The 23,308-nt window shown below is 39.4% G+C and overlaps 1 protein-coding gene across 1 annotated transcript in view; it reads right to left on the bottom strand.

Moving 5' to 3' along the window:
- CCDC178 (coiled-coil domain containing 178) overlaps positions 1-23,308 on the bottom strand; it is a 459,155-nt gene that overhangs the window by 139,833 nt on the left and 296,014 nt on the right. Inside the window, exon 17 of the mRNA XM_089678352.1 lies at positions 5,842-5,991. Coding sequence (XP_089534478.1) covers positions 5,842-5,991 — 150 coding nt within the window. The remainder of the gene's footprint in view (positions 1-5,841; positions 5,992-23,308) is intronic.

Below are 23,308 nucleotides of genomic sequence, written 5' to 3'. Positions count from 1 at the left end.
ACACATTTTTACTTGTGACAAGCAAAGCCATTAAATAATATTTTAGGGGCATTTGGTAAAGTAAAAAAAGCATAAATAATTATGAAGTTGCCTACAATTGAATAGAAAGGGGGCTGACCGCTTAGTAATCAAATAAATGGAGTGATTTACCTTGGCACGTAAGAATTTTGTGCAAACCCCCCAATGTGAAAAGTGAAGATAAATCATGTGCAATAGTAAATATTTTTTTGAACTCTTGCTACCACAATTACCATGCATGTTTTAATGCACTAAGCTCCTTAGTTCCCTTTTAAAGCTTGTAAACGTATGCATCTTTATTTAATTGTGTCATAAATACATAACTCTATTTCTTATGTACCACTAATATCTGGTGTACACAACTGTGCACAGGAAAATGCTAGATACCCAACAGGGGCAATCAAGTAAACATGTCATTATACATTTTAGAGATGTGCTTTGACCCTTTTCTCTCTATAGTAAAGTTTTCTTCTAAATGTAGTAGAAATTGCTAACAAACTATGTAAAATGTCTAATAAATTATCCCACACCTTATAACATAGAACTGGCAAGGCATCTTCCATGTCTCCTTTATCTTATTATGTGCTTGACATATTATTTCAGTTTAACATATGTGGGGTCAATTTATGCTGAGTAGTTATTAGAAGCCATGATAACAAAAGCCATTACACTGCAGTTCCGTTTTGACAGTAAAAATTTCTGCAACATTATCACAAATCCTCCTGCATTAGTGCAATGATCCTTACAATAGTTTCATATTAGAATGAAAGGACCGCTCTAGCATACTTGATAAAAGTTCTTCCTAGCCTGTCTTTGTATTTGCATGTTTTCTTTTTTTGTTAACTTACATCACAGATATGTAATAAATCAAGCAACATTAACAAATAAATGTCCAGAAACATAAAATTTGGCGTAATCAATCAGCAGACAAAAGAGCTATCACAATGTGACAAGGTAGTGATCCACAGCAATCAGTCACAAATCTTCTTTTAACTCATCTGATTATTGTAAACTAAACACTAAATTGCTTTACTGGATTATTGTTAATACTCATTTTATTTTCTATATTTGTGACAGCTTTAAAACCCAAATTTACTTTCAGTTTAAATCAATTATATGCATTTCAGGTGCATAGACTTTAGTTATCTTTAGAAGTGGACTTTTAATACTGAAGGTTTTCCTTTGAAAGCAGTCACAGACAGAGCAAAAGCCTGTCTCCTGTCAACCTGCTGTAGAGAAGGGTCCTTGCTTTCTGCATGGAAGCAATGCTCTCTATGCTGAGGTTGGCTAAATGAGAAATTACAAACATTACACCTGTGTTATGAGTTTGCATGCTTTTGTGAAAGTTTGCACACCCAGTGACCTTAAACTCTTAACTGAAAAAGTATAAACTATTGTTAATTGTGTAGCACCCGCCTAGATTAGGTTAGGTAAATTTTGTTTTCTTAGCTCTCCTGTAATCAGTAGAGCTGCTTGTGATTACTCTGGTTTTCATAATCTGTGGGTTTGGCTGCTTCCTCCTGCATTCTGGATGGTTCTGGAAAGTAGTGGGTTGGGAGAGTCAAATCTACAGTAAGAATATTTATGTTGTCCCAGCCAATCCCCAGGGGAGGATACCATGTAAGCGACTGAGAGTGAGCATAAATAGATTGAGGCCTGTAGCAGAGACGCTCTCAAGGACTGTGTTAGGAATCTTTGAGAGGAAGACAGGTGTCCTCAAGTTACTACTTAATTTTACAAGAATATCCCATGGCTACCCTGCACCCATCCAAATTCAAGTTTTCAATAAAGTATCAATACAAGGATACCCCTACATTAATCATTGAGCCAGAGGAGCTACTGAAACTGTGTGCTTGGCTGCTAGTGCACTTATTGGGGAAAGAACCTTGGGAACAAACCTGTGAGCCCTTTCACACATTCCTGGCTAAGCGGTTAGCACTTCCACCTGGCAGCACTAGGGTTGTCAGTTTGAATCCCAACCACGGCACTACCTGCCTGGAGTTTGCCTGTGCCTGTGTGGGTTTCCTCCCACACTCCAAAGACATTCTGGTAGGTTAATTGTCTCCTGTCTAAACTGGCTCTAGTATGTGTATATATGAATGTGAGTTAGGGACCTTAGATTGTTAGCTCCTTGAGGGCAGGGACTGATGTGAATGTATGATATATATGAAAAGCGCTCTGTAAATTGATGGTGCTATATAAGTCCCTTTAATAATTCCTGTTTATCGGTTGCACTGAACATTCAGAGATGGCTATTTTGATATGCACTTCATAAGGTATTATTCCTACATGAAAAGCAAATGCAAACTAATTGATGTAAAGTTTCTCTAAAATGTTTAGGGAAAGTACAATTTTGTTTCCAGGTACCCAGCCACGACCAGCTGATGCCTGTTCAGCTGCTGGAGTAGTTACTGCTGAGCAAGAGCATTTGTAAGTGAATAGTTGTTTATACGTCTCTGCAAACAGCAAATGTGCTCAGTTAATACTAAGAGAGTACTGTCTAGTTGCTCGGCCAAGTTTTTGGGCCCATTGATGCAAATGGAAATGCTCATATTTTATAGAAAATCATGGCAAAATACATATTTAAATGAGAAAGGGTATATATTAAAGAAAAAATAACCATTACAATTAGAGATGAGCGAATTATTCAAAAATTTGATTCGGCTGATTCGCCGAATTTGCGGAATAAATTCGATTCGATGCAAATTTATTCGCTGCGAATTTAACTTATTAAAAGGGTTTCTAGGCTTCAGAGAGCCTTTATATTAGTGCAGAACACTGTACCTTTAATTTAAATGCCCTTGGAGTCTGCTGGGGAAGAGAAATAATACTGTCAGACAGTATGACATGCAGATGAGTGCCGTCGATCTTAGAATCACCGCACACTTCACTCATTTGGGCAGTCACGGGGCACGACGAAGAAGATGAAGAAGAAGATGATGAAGAAGAAGAAGATGAAGAAGAAGAAGAAGATGAAGAAGAAGAAGATGAAGAAGAAGAAGAAGAAGATGAAGAAGAAGAAGAAGATGAAGAAGATGAAGAAGAAGAAGATGAAGAAGATGAAGAAGAAGAAGATGAAGAAGAAGATGATGAAGAAGATGATGATGAAGAAGATGAAGAAGAAGAAGATGATGAAGAAGAAGATGATGAAGAAGAAGAAGAAGATGAAGAAGATGAAGAAGATGAAGAATAAGAAGAAGAAGAAGAGGAAGAAGAAGAAGAAGAAGAGTATGAGGATGAAGAAGAAGAAGAAGAAGAAGAGGATGAAGAAGAAGAAGAAGATGAAGAAGAAGATGATGAAGAAGAAGATGATGAAGAAGAAGATGATGAAGAAGAAGAAGATGAAGAAGAAGAAGAAGATGAAGAAGAAGAAGATGAAGAAGAAGATGAAGAAGAAGAAGAAGAAGAAGATGAGGATGAGGAAGAAGAAGAAGAGGATGAGGATGAAGAAGAAGAAGAAGAAGATGAGGATGAAGAAGAAGATGAGGAAGAAGAAGAAGAAGAAGATGAGGATGAAGAAGAAGAAGAAGAAGATGAGGATGAAGAAGAAGAAGAAGAAGAGAATGAGGATGAAGAAGAGGATGAAGAAGAAGAAGAAGATGAAGAAGATGAAGAAGAAGAAGATGAAGAAGATGAAGAAGAAGAAGATGAAGAAGAAGATGATGAAGAAGATGATGATGAAGAAGATGAAGAAGAAGAAGATGATGAAGAAGAAGATGATGAAGAAGAAGAAGAAGAAGAAGAAGAAGAAGACGATGAAGAAGATGAAGAAGATGAAGAATAAGAAGAAGAAGAAGAGGAAGAAGAAGAAGAAGAAGAAGAAGAGGATGAGGAAGAAGAAGAAGAGTATGAGGATGAAGAAGAAGAAGAAGAAGAAGAGGATGAAGAAGAAGAAGAAGAAGATGAAGAAGAAGATGATGAAGAAGAAGATGATGAAGAAGAAGAAGATGAAGAAGAAGAAGAAGATGAAGAAGAAGAAGATGAAGAAGAAGAAGAAGAAGATGAGGATGAGGAAGAAGAAGAAGAGGATGAGGATGAAGAAGAAGAAGAAGAAGATGAGGATGAAGAAGAAGATGAGGAAGAAGAAGAAGAAGAAGATGAGGATGAAGAAGAAGAAGAAGAAGATGAGGATGAAGAAGAAGAAGAAGAAGAGAATGAGGATGAAGAAGAGGATGAGGATGAAGAAGAAGAAGAAGAAGAAGAAGAGGAAGAGGATGAGGATGAAGAAGAAGAAGAGGATGAGGATGAAGAAGAAGAAGAGGATGAGGATGAGGATGAAGAAGAAGAAGAAGTAGGATGAAAATAAGAAGAATTCCAGTACAGCAAAAAGTGTATCTGCAGAGAGCTCCGCTATTTCTGACAGTTCTCTGACAGTTCCTTCACATTTACAGCGGTTGAAACATTGTATCTATTTGTTTCCGAATAAAAACATCTGTATCCTAAATGGAAACAAATAGATACAATGTTTCAACCGCTGTAAATGTGAAGGAACTGTCAGAGAACTGTCAGAAATAGCGGAGCTCTCTGCAGGGACACTTTTTGCCGGCTGTAGAAGGGATGAAAATCGGCCGATCGGGAAAAATTCGATTCGTGCATCCGAAGTTTGCTAATTTTCGGATTCGGTGCGAATCGAATTTTTCCTAATATTCTAAACGAATTCCACTTCGCCAAGTTCGATTCGCTCATCTCTAATTACAATATTTAATAAATCACATCAAACTAACTTCATTTTAAAGTGGATCATCACCTTCAATTTCATGTTACCTCCTCTCTACCCTCCTTCCCTCTGCTGGGCAAATTGGGCCTTTTTTTCTTTTTTAGTTTACTTTTTTTCTTAATTTAAAAAAAAAGCTCTGGCCTACCCCCCCTCCCCTGTGCACATCACTTGCCTAGGTGAATGACATGCCCTTTGCCCACTGTGCTCCTTGGGATATGTATGTCACATATCACAGGAGGAATAGTCCTTCATTGAGAAAAGAGGAGGGGGCAGGCCTAGTGGCTCATCATTGGGATAGCTGCCAGCTGAACCCAGTGGAGTTGGCAGCTTTCTGATGATGTTACGCAAAAAGATGGCACCACGGGATTAAACAGGGGGCAGAAGAGAATAAGATCTCAGCAAGACAACGTTGAATCCAGTGGGTGGGAAAGTATCTTAACTGTACAAGACCTGCAACCAGGTAAGCAAGTGTTTAAAAAAATGGGGGATGGGGGGGTGAAGATCCACTGTAAATCTAATGTAGTAAATCTCCCCAATGTATTCACCCTTATAATTCAGGCCATCACCCTTATAATTCAAGCCAACAAATGACTGGATATAAACCTAAACATGTTCACTAGAGTTTAGGACTATACATGAATAAAGTATTAACAATCACAACAATCAGTAAACAAAAAGGAAATATACTATATAATTAGAAACATAAAATAGTAATTTAAATGTAACAATTTTCTTTAAAAATGTTTTTGTTAACTGACTCAAACATGATAAATATAACATTATTGGCTCTTCTAACAGTTATGTTCTTATTACAGTGTAAATAAACCTGCCTCACTCTTCTTAATGAAAAAGAAAGCCTTTCAGGACTGAATGAGCATTAGGGATGTCTCATGCAACTTTTGAGGTGTGTTCAACTCCGAAAATGAAATGTCAGCAAGACGTGATACTTCAATTCCAGAGGGATTTCCTGTCTTGTTTCAGGATTGTTTGCACACTTTAACAAGAAGCATTACTCAGACCTAGATGCAGTAGATGAACCTTATGAGTAGGCACGGTTAAGTTAGTAACAACAATACACTAATACCTTCAAGATGATATTGACTTACCTGTAAATAGTCTCTTATTGTTGCCTCTATCCTCAGCCTGCTTTCATATTTAACCATTAACTTGTCTTTCTCATCCAAATAGTTTTCTTGAAAAGTCTTATATTCCGAAGCTAGTGCGGTATTTTCTGTTAGTGCTGCCTCCAGCGCTGCCTGCATTAGAGAGTTAATATAAAAAAGAAAAATTAAACATATTTTATTTCTATAAAATAATAAATGGATTAGCACTAAGAATTATGCATTTGCCCCTGCAGTTCCTAACCACCACTAGAAGATGCTATTTAGAGTCAGGAGAGCTGCTCTGTATTACAGGAACAGCCTGTCTTCTGGAAGCAGCAAGTAAACACAACTCTGTAACCCAGCATATTGACAGATGTCCAGAGGCTGCAGGGACACCTACAAATGTATATTTGAGACTGGGAATTTTAAAGCAGAACACCAATTAGAATGTTTTTTTACCATGCAGTGGGGCTGTACCCCACTGCATGTATCGGCTGCTCATTTTTTCTAGGGGTGAGGACTAAGCTCATACTCACCTGACCCGCCGATCCTATGGAAAACCGCGCTCCTCCACGGTTCAGTGGATTGTGCATGGAGTGGTCTGTGGAGTGTATAGGGAGCGTACTGACGTCAGGAACAGCCCATTTACTAGAACACTTGACTGCGGGGGGCAGGAGCCAAAAGAACCAGTCTTGTGCAGGGAGGATCAGCAGGTCAGATTTCCACTAGAACAAAATGAGCATCTGATCCGTGCAGTGCCGGCACAGCCCCACTGCACGGCCCAGAAAAAAAAATTCCCGGATTTCTGCTTTAAGTAACTTATAGAACTGAAAATATGTACAAACTTTTTTTAAAAATGAAAATACACTATGGCATGAGTAGACATGCTATAGTAATTGAATACTGGTTCACTATTCATAGCAGCAGAGCATGCCGGGAAACAAGACGTCTGAGCCACATCAAGAAGTAAGATTTATGGATGGGTATTCTCTTCCTAGCACCCCCTTTGGTCTGATTCCCCATTGGCAAGTGACTAGAGGCCACCCTGGGAGCATAGATCTCACTATATTTTCTCCTTGTGAGGTCCACTTCCATGTTCTACACAGAGAACAAGGGAACTAGCAAGTGGTCTTTTAAAAATGGAAAATTTGTAATGCAATTGGGTTGACTTACTAAAGCCACATAGGTTGTTCAATTAACAAAGTTAATGAGGTGAAGCTCTGCTAACTTCCATCATCCAATCATGTGCAAAAAGGATTACATTTTTATTTAGCATTTTCCATGCTCATGAGTAGGTATTCTCTGCAAAATGAGTTTTCACCACATTCACCAAGTTCTCTTGTAAACTTAAAATTCCCTTTGCAAAATAAACCTGCTCTACTCCTGTGGTCAATCAGCCCTAATAAAAAAAGATGTAATTTTATGAATTGTATGTTAGATTATCACCAGTTATAAATCACTTTAGTCATCACTATTCACTGTTTGAATGAGTTAATCTGGTGGTAATGGATTTCTGCACTTTCACTGCTTGTATCACCATAGGACTAAGCACTGTCTTATTAAATACATCCATTCCACAGAGTAATTAAAATCTGTGCCACAACTGGAGGCCATCATTTAAAGTGAAGACTGCAGAACTGAAGCAAAAAATGGTGGCATCTGTAAATTCTTAATGTACAACTGAAGGATGCTGTATGACAGTCTAAACTAGTATGAAATTCAGTTACTGTGTACTGCACATGCCTCTTTTACCTTCCCTAAGTAAGTCCTTCATTTGTGTCTCATGCTCCCCCAACCATACACTGCAGCTCACAGTGGGTGGGTTTTAGTAACAAAGACAAAGCTGTCAATCCAGAAAGCAGTGGGCAGGGCTAGATGTGGTCAAATGCTGACTGACAAGCTAAATACTTGTGAACCAGCAGTGACAATGTTGATAGCCAAGTACATGAAACATGTATTTATCCCACTGTAGTGCAAGTAGGCACAGCCTACATTAGAGTGGCAACTCTTCCCTGAATTCAGGAGTGGTCCAGCAGTGTTGCCATTCTACCACAGGAACCTTTAGGTGAATTTCCCCGGCAGCACCAACAAGTACTTGCAGGACTTTGCAGGGCGACTAAGAGAAAACTATAAGTGCAAATGTACTTATAATATAGTGCTGCAGTGTGTTTTTCATGGGAGACCATAGCTCTACTTTAAATCAACTTTTGACTTTATTCCGCTTCACCTAGAAATGCTATTTTTAGAATATTTAACTCAAACATATGGAGGCTAATGTGCTAAAGGAGTTGAGCATCTTCACACAATAAACTGAAGTGAATTGAATATTCGCTTCAATTATCAAATCATGTGGAGATGAATTAAGTAAACATGGATTTGCTCTTCACTTCAATTTATTGTATGTAGATGCTGAACTATTTTAGTAAATTAGCACAAAATTTAAGATACATAAATAAATCAGCCTCAATACTTACTTTGTAGCCATTTCAACATGTTTCATTTTCTACAAATTAGTTCTGCATATTGCTAATGATAGAAGATAATTATCTAACTTATAGCTAGTACACATATTTATTGCAATATATAATGACATAATACATATGAAATGTACAACCAACAATCTCCTTTTCATTCCTTTAGTTACACTTAATACTGCACATAATTCATTAGTAAGCTACACCGATCCACTTGGTTACTCAAGTAAAAAAAAAGCCTTTTAAGTAAAATCCCACTACCTCCTAGCCTCCCAACTTTAAGACTGACAACCAATCAGAGGAATTTATCTCCTTATTTCAGTCTACTTTGCTGATAAGGGAGATGAAAATATAGATTATACATGAAGAGTTAAAAGTTATCTTTTCTTAATTCTAACATTACTTTTTTTGCAAGTTCTATATTTTCAGGGTTTTCTATATCCCATAGAAAAAGGCAATGCACGTTATCTGGATTACTTTCTTTGTAAAAGCAAACATAATTTTACATGGAATTTATACTAATAATTCTGTGACTACTAATAATGATATGAAGGACAAGCTCATCCCTGTCTGAGAATGCTTTACATTCTAAGGCAGTTATTTCCAACCAGGGTTCCTTAAGAGATTGCAGGGGTAGCGAGCAGTGGAAAACTGACCTACTGCCTGTTGGGACCAGCATAGATATGGGGCTACCTTCACATGGCAGAGTAAGTGGTGTGGGGCCAGTAGAAAGTTTCCCCTCTTTCCTAGGTAACCACTCATACAAATGATCTTTTTAGCTACCTGTAAAGATAACATTTTCCCAATTACCACCAAAGTAAGGGCCATTTTTCCCACTGAACCCCAAGGGCCATTCTTCCTCTCTCTGATCACCAGTATAAGGAAGCCATCTCCTACGGACTATCAATGTAAGGGAGCAGTATTATGACCACCAAAGTTATGGGGCCCATCTTCCCCTGGACACCAAAGTAAGTGGGCATCTCTCCCACTGCCCATCAAGGTAGGGTCGTTCCTAGTGTACTCCACTGACCACCAATGTAAGGGAAAGCTAAAATGTTCACTGTCTGCTTTTTTTATAGCTACTGTTTCTTTAACCACTTGCCAACCGCACTATAGCCAAATGAGGGCTACAGCGCGGTTGTCTAGTTCTGGGTGGGCGTAATATGACGTTCTCCCAGAGCGCGACCTCCCGTGCGCCCCCAGGGGATGCGCACCCGGCGATCTCTGCGATCGCTGTGTCCTAGGGACACAGATGATCACGTGATGTGGTAAAAGGCCAATCACAGCATCCTTTTACCATGTGACCAGCTGTGTCCAATGACACAGCACATCACCGGTAAATGCAGTTGCCAGTTATCGGCTGCACTTTCCTCATGCTGTCACAGCATGAGAAAAGTACTGCCAATAACCAGCAATTGCCAGAGGATGGATCGGCACCTGATGATCAGTGCCCAGCAGTGCAACCCACCAGTGCCGCCCACAAGTGCCCAGTGTTGCCACCCACCTGTGCCCATCAGTGCTCAGCAGTGCTACCCACCTGTGCCCATCAGTGCCACCCACCAGTGCCCAGCAGTGCCGCCAGTCAGTGCCACCCTTCAGTGCCCATCAGTGCTGCCTATCAGTGTCACCTATCAGTGTCCACCAGTGACGCTTATCAGTGCCCATCATTGTTGCATATCAGTGCAGTATCATCAGTGCCAGCTCATCAGTGCCGCCTATCAGTGCCACCTATCAGTGCTGCCTATCAGTTCTGTTTCCGGAATATCCCAGGTGTTCTATGGGATTGTGATGGAGCATTGTTATCAACCACATTATGGGCAGTTTGGGATTCATCATTATTAGTTTGCCATTTAAATATACAATTTTCCTGATAATCCCTAGAATCAAGTAAATATTTTTTCCGCCTTTTGATTTTCTGCTCCTTGTCCACTCCTTCCAGATGTAATTTTAGTCTATCAGACTCCATTTTATATTCATTAAGATCCCTAAAAGGACTAAGTTTTTCCCGGACCTTATTGATTTCTATGTTTTTAATGATTATAAATTGACAGATTTATTTTATATATTAGATTGTGTACATGGCTTGGCACAATTTATCTTTTTTCTGACATACGTATTTTATTGTATCTTTTTATACATATCTATATATCTTGATATTATATATTGTTTAATTATCATTTTTATTTTTATCTGAACCATTTGAGTTTATATTGTTAATTTATATTGACTATCATCATGATTATCTAAGCAATATTATATAACAGCAGATGAGACACTCTATAAATACAGCTGACTGCTGTTGGCAACCCATTACCAATATACATGATTGGCCATTTAAGAATTGTTTAAATTGTCTCAGCATTTGTGCATATCTGGCAATAGGTTATGCTATATCTAGGATACTTATTTGGATCTTTAATTAAACTTTTCCCTTTTCCAAATCACATTTAAAACCATGTATCCTTGTGGCAGTAATATAGAGCAATACAGCAGTTGCCACTTCATCTGTGAGTCTAATTTCTATTGTCCCACTGATCTATCTGCTCCTTTTTAGTTCAATATGGGTAAAACCTATGGGAAAATGGCACCCACACATGCGCGCGGACGCTCGGCAAGATGGCGGAAGCAATGTACGCATGCGCCGCATCTTCTGTAAATAGACTGCATTGAAGTCCCCGGCATATGAGCACACCCCTTATGAATACGTGCTATTGCACAAAACGCGTAAAGGAGGAGCTATATCACGCCGCCGAGACCACTAGGAGGTCCGGCGGCCATCTTTACAACTCTAATGGTCAGAGACAGTTTCTCGTCTTACTGTATTGGCTGTATATATGAATAAACGCTTACTTTGAAAAGTATTACACTATGGGCATCCTTCTTAACATCTAACTCTGGCACATCATCTGAATGACTACTAGAAGTATACTGATCACCTGATTGAGAACATTTGATGGATCTTCACCTTTATTAAATTGTGGACTTTATATGGCATTATCTGTGGTGTAATTTAGCACTAATAAGTGCTCACGATTGTCACGTATTATAGCACCTTATTGCAGAAATGACACTTAGTGCTCCTAACTGAGACAATGACTCACTATAGAGGGATATGCTTTGTTTATATTTCATTTCTTAGGTATACAACCATTTTATTTATTTTTTTATTTTTACTGATTAGAATTTTTCTATATAGAACAAGAAGGTATGAAACAAATGACACATCTTTGTGTCAAGTATCAGTACACCATATTCTTTATTTTTTATTACTATTATTATATCTACAAATTTCTAATCACACTATAAAGTTCTAGCATGGGTTCCCTGAGACTTGACAATTATTTTAAGAGTTCCTCCAAGGTGAAAAGGTTGAGAAAGGCTGTTCTAAGGTATGCAGATATTTTAGTGACAACTTGTTCTTGCCCCAAAGATAAGAGCCATGTCACTCTTTTGCACTGGAGAACTTGCACATCAAACTTGACTCTTGGTTTTCTACAGTAGTACATGCCCCCAGAAAGTATTCTTCTTTCTAAATGGATTGGGGTGAACTAGCAGTGTGTCCAATCAATTACAGGCATGGCACTTAGAAAACTTCAATATAGCACTGCAAACCCCTTTAAACATCTTTTGTTTTTTTTTGTTTTTTGGGTTTTTTTTGGGGATTGTACTGTTTATTCTTTTTTTTATAAATATTTATTAGATTTCAATCAGATATAATTAACAAACATTTTCTTCATAAAATAATCATTATATTCCTCATGATTTATTTAATTCCCACAACCCGAGTCCCCCCCCTAAGCCCCTCCCCACCCACACCTATCCCCGTATCCCCCCTCCCCCCTCCATCCCGCTCTGCCATTTCTTTTCAAGTCTGAAAGAGAGAGAAAGAATAAATAAATATATAGCACTATCCCCTTTTTTTTTTCTAAAACTCATTTCTAAAAAAATCATTGTTCGTCAAGAGGTGTAAATCAACTACATTTCACTTTCTTGTCTAAATACTTCCCATTTTCCCCACTTTTTATGGTACATCTCCATCCCATCTATGTGTGTATAATAAAGTCTTTCCATCTCACATAACTGACTCGTTCTGATCAACCAATCTTCTTCCGTCGGGACCTCCCTTTTTTTCCAAAACTTAGGAATCAAGCTTTTAGCTGCACTCAGAAAGTGCCAAATCCCTGAGTCCTTATATGATCTTACTGTGAGCTCAGAGATATGAAGGAGACATAACTCTGGGTCCAATCTAATATTGATCTTAGTAATTTTCCTCATTAAATGGACGATTTTCCCCCAGAACACCTGTATCTTTGAACATTCCCACCAAATGTGATATAGTGTACCCACTTCTCCACAGCCTCTCCAACATAGTGGAGAGTTCTCCCCGTTCATCTTGTGCTCCACACTCGGTGCAATGTGCCATCTAACTAAACACTTATAATTAATTTCCACTTCTCTCATACTAATATTTTCGTGAATTAATCTAAGCATTTTCCTCTGTTGCTCCTCACTAATCTCCCTCCCCATATCTTTTCCCCATTTCTCTATATAAATTAATTTTGTGTCAGTGTCTAGTGCCGTTAAGATTCTATATATTTTAGCAACACCATGTCTCCCATCTCCCCTTGTGTCTAATAAACTTTCAAATAGATTCCAATCCTTTTTTGTTCTCACCGGTTTTGGGAGACTCTCAAAAAAGTGTTGTAATTGGTGGTATCGAACCTCGTCCATTCTACTAAAAACCTCTCCCTTTAATTTCTCCATCTCTCTATAAGATATTAATTCCTCACCCACCATTATATCTCTCAGTTGTGCGTCCTGTTTAATAATCCAATTCCCCGTGATATCTTCCTTCCCCGGTGCAAAGTAATCTGTATTTTTAAGTGGCATTAACTGTGAATTAAAAACCCAGCCCCTTTGTCTGTGTAACATCTGCCAAACTTTTAAAACAATAGAAGTGTATGTACTTGTGTTAACATCTAGTCCGCGATGATGTATAGGTAACCATATAATTCTATTCAGATTGGACCCACTCAGTATATTTTCAATTTTGACCCAACTTTTCCCTGGGTTATGAGTCCAGTCAAAGATTCTCGCGATCAAGGTTGCTTTATAATATCTCTTAAAATCTAGGAGCCCTAAGCCTCCTCTCTCTTTAATTCTAGTCAGTGTTTCATAGCATATCCTCGGTTTTTTTTTCCTCCATATATACCCCAAGAGCATTTTCCTTAGTGTCCTAAAAAAAACCTCTGGAAGTTTAATTGGGATCATTTGAAACTTGTATAGGACTTTGGGCAAAATTATCATTTTTATCAGATTTATACTGCCCATCCAAGACAGATTTCCAGTTCCCAACCTCTTCAATTCCTCTTTTATCTCATTTAAAAGTGAAATGTAATTAATCTTATACATATTATTAATTGAGGCAGACAATTTTACCCCAAGATACTTTAGTTCTTTCTCTCTCCACACAAAGGGGAATTCTTCTTGTATTTTTTCTTTTTCACTATTTTTAAGATTTATATTTAAAATTTCTGATTTTGTTGGATTAATTTTTAAGTTTGATATTTCCCCATACTCTTTCAGTGTTTTCATTAAGTTTGGTAGAGAAATACGAGGGTTTCCAACGAAGAACAATAAGTCGTCCGCATAGGCCGCTACCTTATGTTCTCTATCACCTATCTTTATTCCTTTTATATTGATGTTCTTTCTTATCATTGACAACAATGGTTCCAGGGACAAAACAAACAATAATGGGGATAGGGGGCATCCCTGTCTAGTTCCATTTGACATCCTAAAGAGCTCCGATCTTCCTCCATTTACCAAGACAGTGGCTGTGGGGCCTTTATATAAATTACCAATCCACTTCCTAATTCTATCCCCCAACCCCAACTCCACCAAGGTGTCCATCATAAAGCTCCAATTCACTCTATCAAATGCTTTCTCTGCATCAATTGACAATAATATTACTGGGGTCTTCCCTTTTTTCCCCTCTTGTATTAGCAACAATGATCTTAATCCGTTGTCTCTACCCTCCCTTCCCGGGACAAATCCCACCTGATCCCCATGTATCTATTCTGGCAACAAGACCTTAAGCCTGTTTGCCAGAACTTTCGCAAACAATTTTGTGTCTACATTCAGCAGCGCAATAGGTCTATAGCTTGCACACTGAGATGGGTCTTTATCTTCCTTGTGAATTAAAACTATATTGGCCTGTAAGGACTCTCCCCTAATTTCCAACTTATCTCCAAGGGCGTTCATATATGTCTTCAATCTAGGTATTAATAACTCTTTATATTTTTTATAATATTTTACAGTAAACCCGTCTGGGCCCGGACTTTTCCCCACCACTGTATCCTTCAATGCTATTTCTATTTCTTCTGACGTGATTTCTGAATCCAAAGAATTCAGTTGAATTTTACTTAATTTTGTTAGACCTGCATTTTTTAGAAATATACTTATTTTTTCTTTATTTACTGTATCAATGTTATTGGGGGTGTCCTGGGGTATTATGTTGTATAATTCACTATAATAATCTTTAAATACTCTAGCGATTCTTTTAGTTGAGTGGACCATTTCACCCTTGGAGTTTCTTATTTTTTCTATATAATTCCTATTTTTCTTTTCTCTCAATGCCCTCATTAGGTGTTTTCCCGGTCTATCTCCCCATCTATACCTTTCACTTGATAATTTATTAAAGACTCTTCTTTTTTCCTCCTCCATTATCCTCTCTAATTCATCTTTCTTTTTTGCTATCTTCTGCCTTAGTTCTTTCAAGATATTCCTTTTATGGGCCTGTTCCAGATCAGCTATATCAATATAGCACTGCAAACCCCTTTAAACCTCTTTTGGTGCATCTTACCATGAAAAATGCTCATGGCCACTAAAATGCTTTTGTTGTTTTGGATTCATTCTCTCTTGTCCTAACATTTGCTTTTGGCGAACAAGCCAGACTTAAGCATTGACAGAAGTTACCTTCCCAAAACCTCTGCATGTGACCAGCTGCCAGAGGTAGCCTGGAGCATATTTTCTTGAAGGTACTGTAGAACTTCAAAAATAGAACGTTTAGAACTTCCCTGAGAAAATAAGCAAAGATGAAACATTGGGCGTGGAGTCTAATGCTAGGATCAATTCTGGACTATTCACTATTGTGTGATCTGTGAACAGTGAAGGCTGGAGTTGCTAGCTGCTGGAGGTTAACTCTGTTACTTTGTCAATCTTGTGATTCTCTGTATTTATTGAAGCTTATATCCTAATTGTGAGTATATTGTCATATGTTTTTAATAATAAAGCCTGGTTGAGACATTTTTTCACTATAGGAGCTTTTGTTTTTATATCTACATGCCAACACTGAGAGCCTTGTGATTGAAGGAGGTGTGCTGCATACAAGCAGAAACTTTAAAAAGGACACTGTCTGTGCTGGAAGCATTTAAAGCAGTGTTTACCTATTCTTGGGCAAAGATAGACACACACTTTTGGTAAGTACATTTCCTAAAAAGTGCGGGAGGACATCTGAAGTCAAGATTGATGAAGTCACATGGTGGTGGAAATGATCAGAATATACACTACTGAACTTTGTGAATTATCAATGATAGGAATTTTTTAGTGCACTTATTTTTTTTTTTCGATTTTTTCACAATAATTATTTATATATTTATCTTTGTTTTTATATACATTATATTGCCAAAAGTATTGGGATGCCTGCCTTTACACACACATGAACTTTAATAGTATCCCAGTCTTAGTCCGTAGGGTTCAATATTGAGTTGGCCCACCCTGTGCAGCTAAAATAGTTTCAACTCTTCTGGGAAGGCTGTCTACAAGGTTTAGGAGTGTGTCTATAGGAATGTTTGACCATTCTTCCAGAAGTGCATTTGTGATATTAAGCACTGATGTTGGACAATAAGGCCTGGCTCACAGTCTCCACTTTACTTCATCCCAAAGGTGCTCTATTGGGTTGAGGTCACGACTCAGGCCAGTCAAGTTCCTCCACCCCAAACTCGCTCATTCATGTCTTTATGGATCTTGCTTTGTGCACTGGTGAGCGGTCATGTTGGAACAGAAAGGGGTCTTCCCCACACTGTTCCCACAAAGTTGGGAGTATGAAATTGTCCAAAATGCCTTGGTATGCTGACACCTTAAGAGTTCCTTTCACTGGAGCTAAGGGGCCAAGCCCAACCCCTGAAAATCAACCCCACACCATAATCCCCCCTCCACCAAATTTTACACTTGGCACAATGCAGTCAGGCAAGTACCGTTCTCCTGACAATCGCCAAACCCGGACATGTCCATTGGATTACCAGACAGAGAAGCGTGATTCATCACTCCAAAGAACACATTTCCACTGAGCTAGAGTCAGCTAGTTGCTGTTGTTCCCAGTTACTTCCACTTTGTTATAATATCACTAACAGTTGACCATGGAATATTTAGTAGCAAGGAAATTTCATGGATGGACTTATCACGGTACCACGCTTGAATTCACTGAGCTCCTGAGAGCAACCCATTCTCTTACAAATGTTTGTAGAAGCAATCTGCATGCCTAGGTGCTTGATTTTATACACCTGTGGCCATGGAGGTAATTAAAACACCTGAATCCAAAGATTTAGATTTTGGATCATCCCAATACTTTTGGCAATATAGTGTGTGTGTATATATATATATATATATATATATATATATATATTGTGGGGGTTAGCTCAGATGGGGAACAGCTTCCCTGGGAAAAAGGCAGTCCAGACAGCATGTCATTCTTAAAAGTCTGGCTGTAGCCAGTTTATTTAAAAGGTTGCATGGAAAATAAACAAAACAAAACAGAAAATAAATCCTTGCCATCCAGGCACTAAGGCCGGTCATACATGGGTCGAAATTCGACCGATTGTTCATCCGAAAATTGTACCTAAGAATATAATCAGCTGATTTTCGCTCTGTTAGTGAATCAATGGCACTGTCCGATTTTCGTGGTTCCACCCCTTTTCGGTGATCGGGCATGTTGGAAAATTCTTGAAAAACGAACGATTTTCGACTCAATGATGGTCAAATCGTACAATCGTTTTTTCCAAAAAGAATTTCCGCATGAGCTGTGACCTGGAAAGAATAGAATTTTCGCCTGTTTTATAGGATGAACTATATGACTTGGTCTGTCAATTTTTTAAATCATTGATGGCACTGTCGGATTACCGAGCAAACAACGTTTTTGATTTTCGGACAAAAATAGTTCGGGATTCGAACCATGAATGACCTGCATAAGTAAACAGCAGAGATTCCTATCTCACAGGTAAAGGGCTTCTCACAGTCACCAACAAAACAAAACATTGCACAAATCTTTTTCTTTCTTGTACAAAGCAAAGTTTCACATCCATAGCTCTCTCTAAGGTATGGCTTCATGAGTCTTAGGCAAAGAGCAACCCATTCCTCCAGTCCTGCTTTATTTATACCACCTGCTGGTGTTCACAAGTGGAACGGAAAAAATCCAGTTTGGACCCAACGCAGCCAAGGTGGCTCAGAAAACCTAGACTAGTTTCAATCTTAGTTCGTTACATATAAAAGCATGCGAGGTGATACATAGTGTCCCTCAATCACCTCGCCCTTCATAACATCAATATATATACAGGTGAAACTCAAAAAATTAGAATATCGTGCAAAAGTTCATTTATTTCAGTAATGCAACTTAAAAGGTGAAACTAATATATGAGATAGACTCATTACATGCAAAGCAAGATAGTTCAAGCCATGATTTGTCATAATTGTGATGATTATGGCTTACAGCTCATGAAAACCCCAAATCCACAATCTCAGAAAATTAGAATATTGTGAAAAGGTGCAATAATCTAGGCTCAAAGTGTCCCACTCTAATCAGCTAATTAAGCCATAACACCTGCAAAGGGTTCCTGAGCCTTTAAATGGTCTCTCAGTCTGGTTCAGTAGGAATCACAATCATGGGAAAGACTGCTGACCTGACAGTTGTGCAGAAAACCATCATTGACACCCTCCGTAAGGAGGGTAAAGCCTCTAAAGGTAATTGCAAAAGATGTTGGATGTTCCCAAAGTTCTGTATCAAAGCACATTAATAGAAAGTTATGTGGAAGGGAAAAGTGTGGAAGAAAAAGGTGCACAAGCAGCAGGGATGACCGCAGCCTGGAGAGGATTGTCAGGAAAAGGTCATTCAAAAGTGTTGGGGACTTTCACAAGGAGTGGACTGAGGCTGGAGTCAGTGCATAAAGCGCCACCAAACACAGACAGATCCTGGACATGGGCTTCAAATGTCGTATTCCTCCTGAACAACAAACAATGTCAGAAGCGTCTTACCTGGGCTATAGAAAAACAGACCTGGTCTGTTGCTCAGTGCTCCAAAGTCCTCTTTTCTCATGAGAGCAACTTTTGCATCTCATTTGGAAACCAAGGTTCAGAATATGGAGGAAGAATGGAGAGGCACATACTGCAAGATGCTTGAAGTCCAGTGTGAAGTTTCCACAGTCTGTGTTGATTTGGGGAGCCATGTCATCTGCTGGTGTTGGTCCACTGTGCTTCATTAATTACAGGGTCAACACAGCCATCTACCAGGAGATTTTGGAGCACTTCATGCTTCCTTCTGCAGATGAGCTTTATGGGGATGCTGACTTCATTTTCCAGCACGACTTGGCACCTGCCCACACTGCCAAAAGCAACAAAACCTGGTTCAATGACCGTGGGATTACTGTGCTTGATTGGCCAGCAAACTCGCCTGACCTGAACCCCATAGAGAATCCATGGGGCATTGCCAAGAGAAAGATGAGAGACATGAGACCGAACAATGCAGAAGAGCTGAAGGCCGCTATTGAAGCATCCTGGTCTTCCATAACACTTCAGCAGTGCCACAGGCTGATAGCTTCCATGCCACGCTGCATTGAGGCAGTAATTGCTTCAAAAGGGGCCCAAACCAAGTACTGAGTACATATGCATGCTTATACTTTTCAGAGGTCCGATATTGTTCTATGTACAATCCTTGTTTTATTGATTGCATGTAACATTCTAATTTTCTGAGATTGTGGATTTGGGGTTTTCATGAGCTGTAAGCCATAATCATCACAATTATGACAAATCACGGCTTGAACTATCTTGCTTTGCATGTAATGAGTCTATCTCATATATTAGTTTCATCTTTTAAGATGCATTACTGAAATAAATGAACTTTTGCACAATATTCTAATTTTTCGAGTTTCACCTGTATATATATATATATATATATTCACCATTTTTCTCAGTAAATATATTTCTAAAGGTGCTATTGACAAGAAATTTTCACCACATGTCAGTAAACCAATGCAATCCATGGATACAAAGAAACTAAAACAAATACATTCAGAAATTAGTTATGTGTAGTAAAATGGAATGACACAGGGAAAAGGTATTGAACATGCTAACTGAAATTTATTTAATTCTTAAATATTAATTTAATACGCCTCCTATGGAGAAATTAGTTGCATGCATTGCTCAGGTGTGATTTTGGCCCATTCTTCTACACAGTCTTCAAATCTTGAAGGTTCTGTGGGCCTCTTCAATGAGCTCTGATCTTTAGTTCTTTCCATAGATATTCTATTGGATTCAAGTCAGGTGATTGGCTGGGCCATTCTAGCAGCTTTATTTTCTTTCTTTGAAACCAGTTGAGAGTTTCCTTCAGTTTGTGTTTAGGATCACTGTCTTGCTGAAATATCCACCCTCATTTCATCTTCATCATCTTGGTAGATGGCAGCAGATTTTTATCAAGAATGTCTTGGTACATTTTTCCATTCATCCTTCCTTCAACGAGATTGTCGCAAACGTGCGCAACACACAGTGAAGGACGCAGACTCCATTTGTTAAGAGTATCCATTTTCTCCCCTCACTCCCTCCCCCTCCATCTCTGAGAGGAGACATTTGGCCAGCGTGTGTTTGTGTGTGTGTGTGCTGGTTGTGGGTCACTGGCAGGCCAAGGCATCTCTGAGCTAGGTGCCTAGCTGTCTCGGAAAGCTGTACCATTTCACACCTCGGAAGAGATAAGGCAAGCTTTCTCCAGAGTTGAGAGAGATTCCAACCTCATAAAAAACTTAACTCAGCGTAGGTGACAGAATCAGATAACCTCGGTTAAAACCATTTTTCCCCTATGTCTCATATCTTGGAATATGAGAGACTTACATAAAAACCGAACATATCGTCAGATGGACGATGAGCAGGTGAACAGTTTGATGGGTCACTCACCTTGTCTCGGACACACAGGAAAGCAGAAAAATAGATCTCGTGAACCATTTAGTGTACACTTTCTGTCACGTACTAGCTAACGGTAGCTCTATGGATCCACAGTCCGGGATTCCCCAGGGCACAGAGTCTAAGCCCCAGTCTGCTTGTTCACCAGAGCAACTGATGGTGGGGATGGACTTGGAGCAGGCTGAGACCAGGTCGCGGCCCCCGGGTACACCCAACTGTAGTAGAGAGGACCGCCAGCAGGACGTAGCTGGATAAGAGCCTGATGTGAAGAGGCAGGGCAGACCTGAGCAGTAAACGGATGGATCCGTGCAGGATGGATGGATGGATGCGGACACACCTTTAAGCAAGTAGTGGAGTCAGACAGGCCGGGTCGGTAAGTGTGGAGGCAGAACGGAACAGAGCAGCAGGCAGAGGATAGTCGGGTCACAGGCCAAGTTCAGCAACAGGAGGTCAGACGATCAGGAGCAGGCAGAAGAGTGGTCAAAGGCAAGCCAGGGGTCAGGGCAGGAGACGGTCAGCAGTAATCAGGATCAGGCTGGGTTCGGCAACAAGGTACACTCACAGGGTCAGAACACAAGCAGAGGATCAAGACCATACGGCAACTTGGACATTGCAATGGCCAGTTTAAATAGCCCACCCGGCGCCGATAGGCGCGCCTGGGTCCTAGTGCCAACCCGGCGCTGTCATGGATTCTCCATCATCCGATCATGAAGTACATGCAGCTGCCTGGTAATACACATCACACAGCTTCTGGCTGAAGGTTTATGTGTGTATGTATATATATATATATATATATATATATATATATATATATATATGTGCTTGTGTCGCTGTATGGTCACCTATCCATTAAGACATCTATTGACTAATAATTTATTGTTATTTTTACATTATATGCTATATACTCATCCAGCATCATGACAAGCTCTTTGGATGAATTGTCCATTTGATACATCGTTCACTAATTAATCATGTAATAATATTAACTATTTATTATTTTTCATCATGTATTATCTATCATCATCATTTCCATTGCTGTTATCTCTCAGTTGATATATTGCATGCATTCTAAGTGGTTTATGCAAAATGTGGTTTTATATATTATATATTTTATGTTTTTAATATTATTTCTCTCTGATGGCATTACAAATAGCTATTGTCTGTTGACGATACCTTGGCCCCTCCTACTAACCTGAGACTGCCCAACCCAGAGGGGAGGGCCTATGTTCAGTCCAGCAGTATATATAGGAGAGAGCACTCACAGTTCAGTTAGCTCTGATGAAGAAGGGACCCCCTTCGAAACGCGTCAGCTATACTGAACACCCATTCCCTTGATGGGACTCACGCTATCTTCAAGTCCCTGTGAGAACTTACATGCCTGATTTCATTCGCTGTTTGTGAGTATATTTTTTACAATTAATACATTTTGGTTACTGAGGTAATGCGCAAGGCTGGTGCGCTTCTCGTTTTCATTTCATTCTACACTGAATGAATCACCAGATGAAGATACAATGTAAAAGCAAGCAAGCCTAAAATAGAAAACTAATGCAGCCACCCAGGGGCGGACTGATCATTTGGAAACTCGGGCACTGCCCGAGGTCCCGGGGGCAGTAGTGGGCCCCATGAGATGCCCCTGGTACCTTTTTCATAGGCTTTTTTGAGTTTGGGCAAGGACACAGGGGCCCCATGAGTTGTCAGTCCGCCCCTGCAGCCACCACATCTAAGGATTGGTAAACTTCAATTTAGTAAATGTTTGCTTTTAGGTTTATTACCACTTTCAGGCCTAGGTTTAGTTTTAGTAAAACATTTAGAGGTTTAGTAAGGGTTTTATTGCAATGTCAGAGCATTTAATATGCAGGCCGATGTAAACATTTGTAAAATGTTGTATCTCCATCAATCTGAATGACCACACTGTGTAGTAACTTTAGAAAATATAGCAACCTTCTATTGGGGGGGGGCCGAATTTATTTTTCTTTACTTCTGACTTACTTAGCTATGATACATTACTGGGGAGGAATAGGTGGTCATAGTTCCTGACTGTATAGATATGGGCATTTTCAAGAACAGTAGAAGGATCGATTAACACATATATCTTCCTCTGCATTAAACATATGCTTGCCACAGGAAAATATAATTCATATGTAAAAAACATTCATGATTCATCATTGCATTTCAGCATGCTGCATTTTGTATTGAACAAATACTGGTAAAATATACATTTTTGAGTGTTTTTGTGCACTTTTAGTACATCCTACTTTACATTATCATTAAAAAAAGTGTATTAACCCCTATATACAGACTACAACTCCTCAGAGCAATTCCCCATGCTCAGAGAATTTTATTCTATATTACCTTCACAGCTACAAGCATACATTTACCTTCACTGACAGCTCCTAGTCTTTACTAATGACTGGGAACCAATCAGCATTGTTCCTGATCATGGTATTGCACAGATTAGTGGCATTACTAGGGATGGTGTCACCTGGTGAGGTAAAACATGGTGTGTCCCTCCATACACACACACACACACACACACACACCATGTTTTTCTTCACTGCCGCATCAGCGCAGCTCTACCCCCAGGGCTGGATCTAGCCTGTCTGATGTGGGGGTGCAGTTAAAATGTCGGGGGGGCAGTGGATGCAAAGTCAGCAGTGCAGTAGGGCAGTGTACAAGGTGTCAGCAGGGCAAAGGATAAGGTCGGCAGTTTGTAGGGCAGTGTACAGGGGCCATTAGCTTGTAGGAGAGTGTACAGGGGGCATTAATTTGTAGGGCAG

Source organism: Staurois parvus, unplaced genomic scaffold (genome assembly GCF_062004578.1).
Source record: "Staurois parvus isolate SC_StPar_1 unplaced genomic scaffold, SC_StPar_1.0 ptg000203l, whole genome shotgun sequence".
Lineage (NCBI taxonomy): Eukaryota > Metazoa > Chordata > Amphibia > Anura > Ranidae > Staurois > Staurois parvus.
Note: the sequence above shows the minus strand (reverse complement) of the source record. Positions and strands in the feature narration are given on the sequence as shown.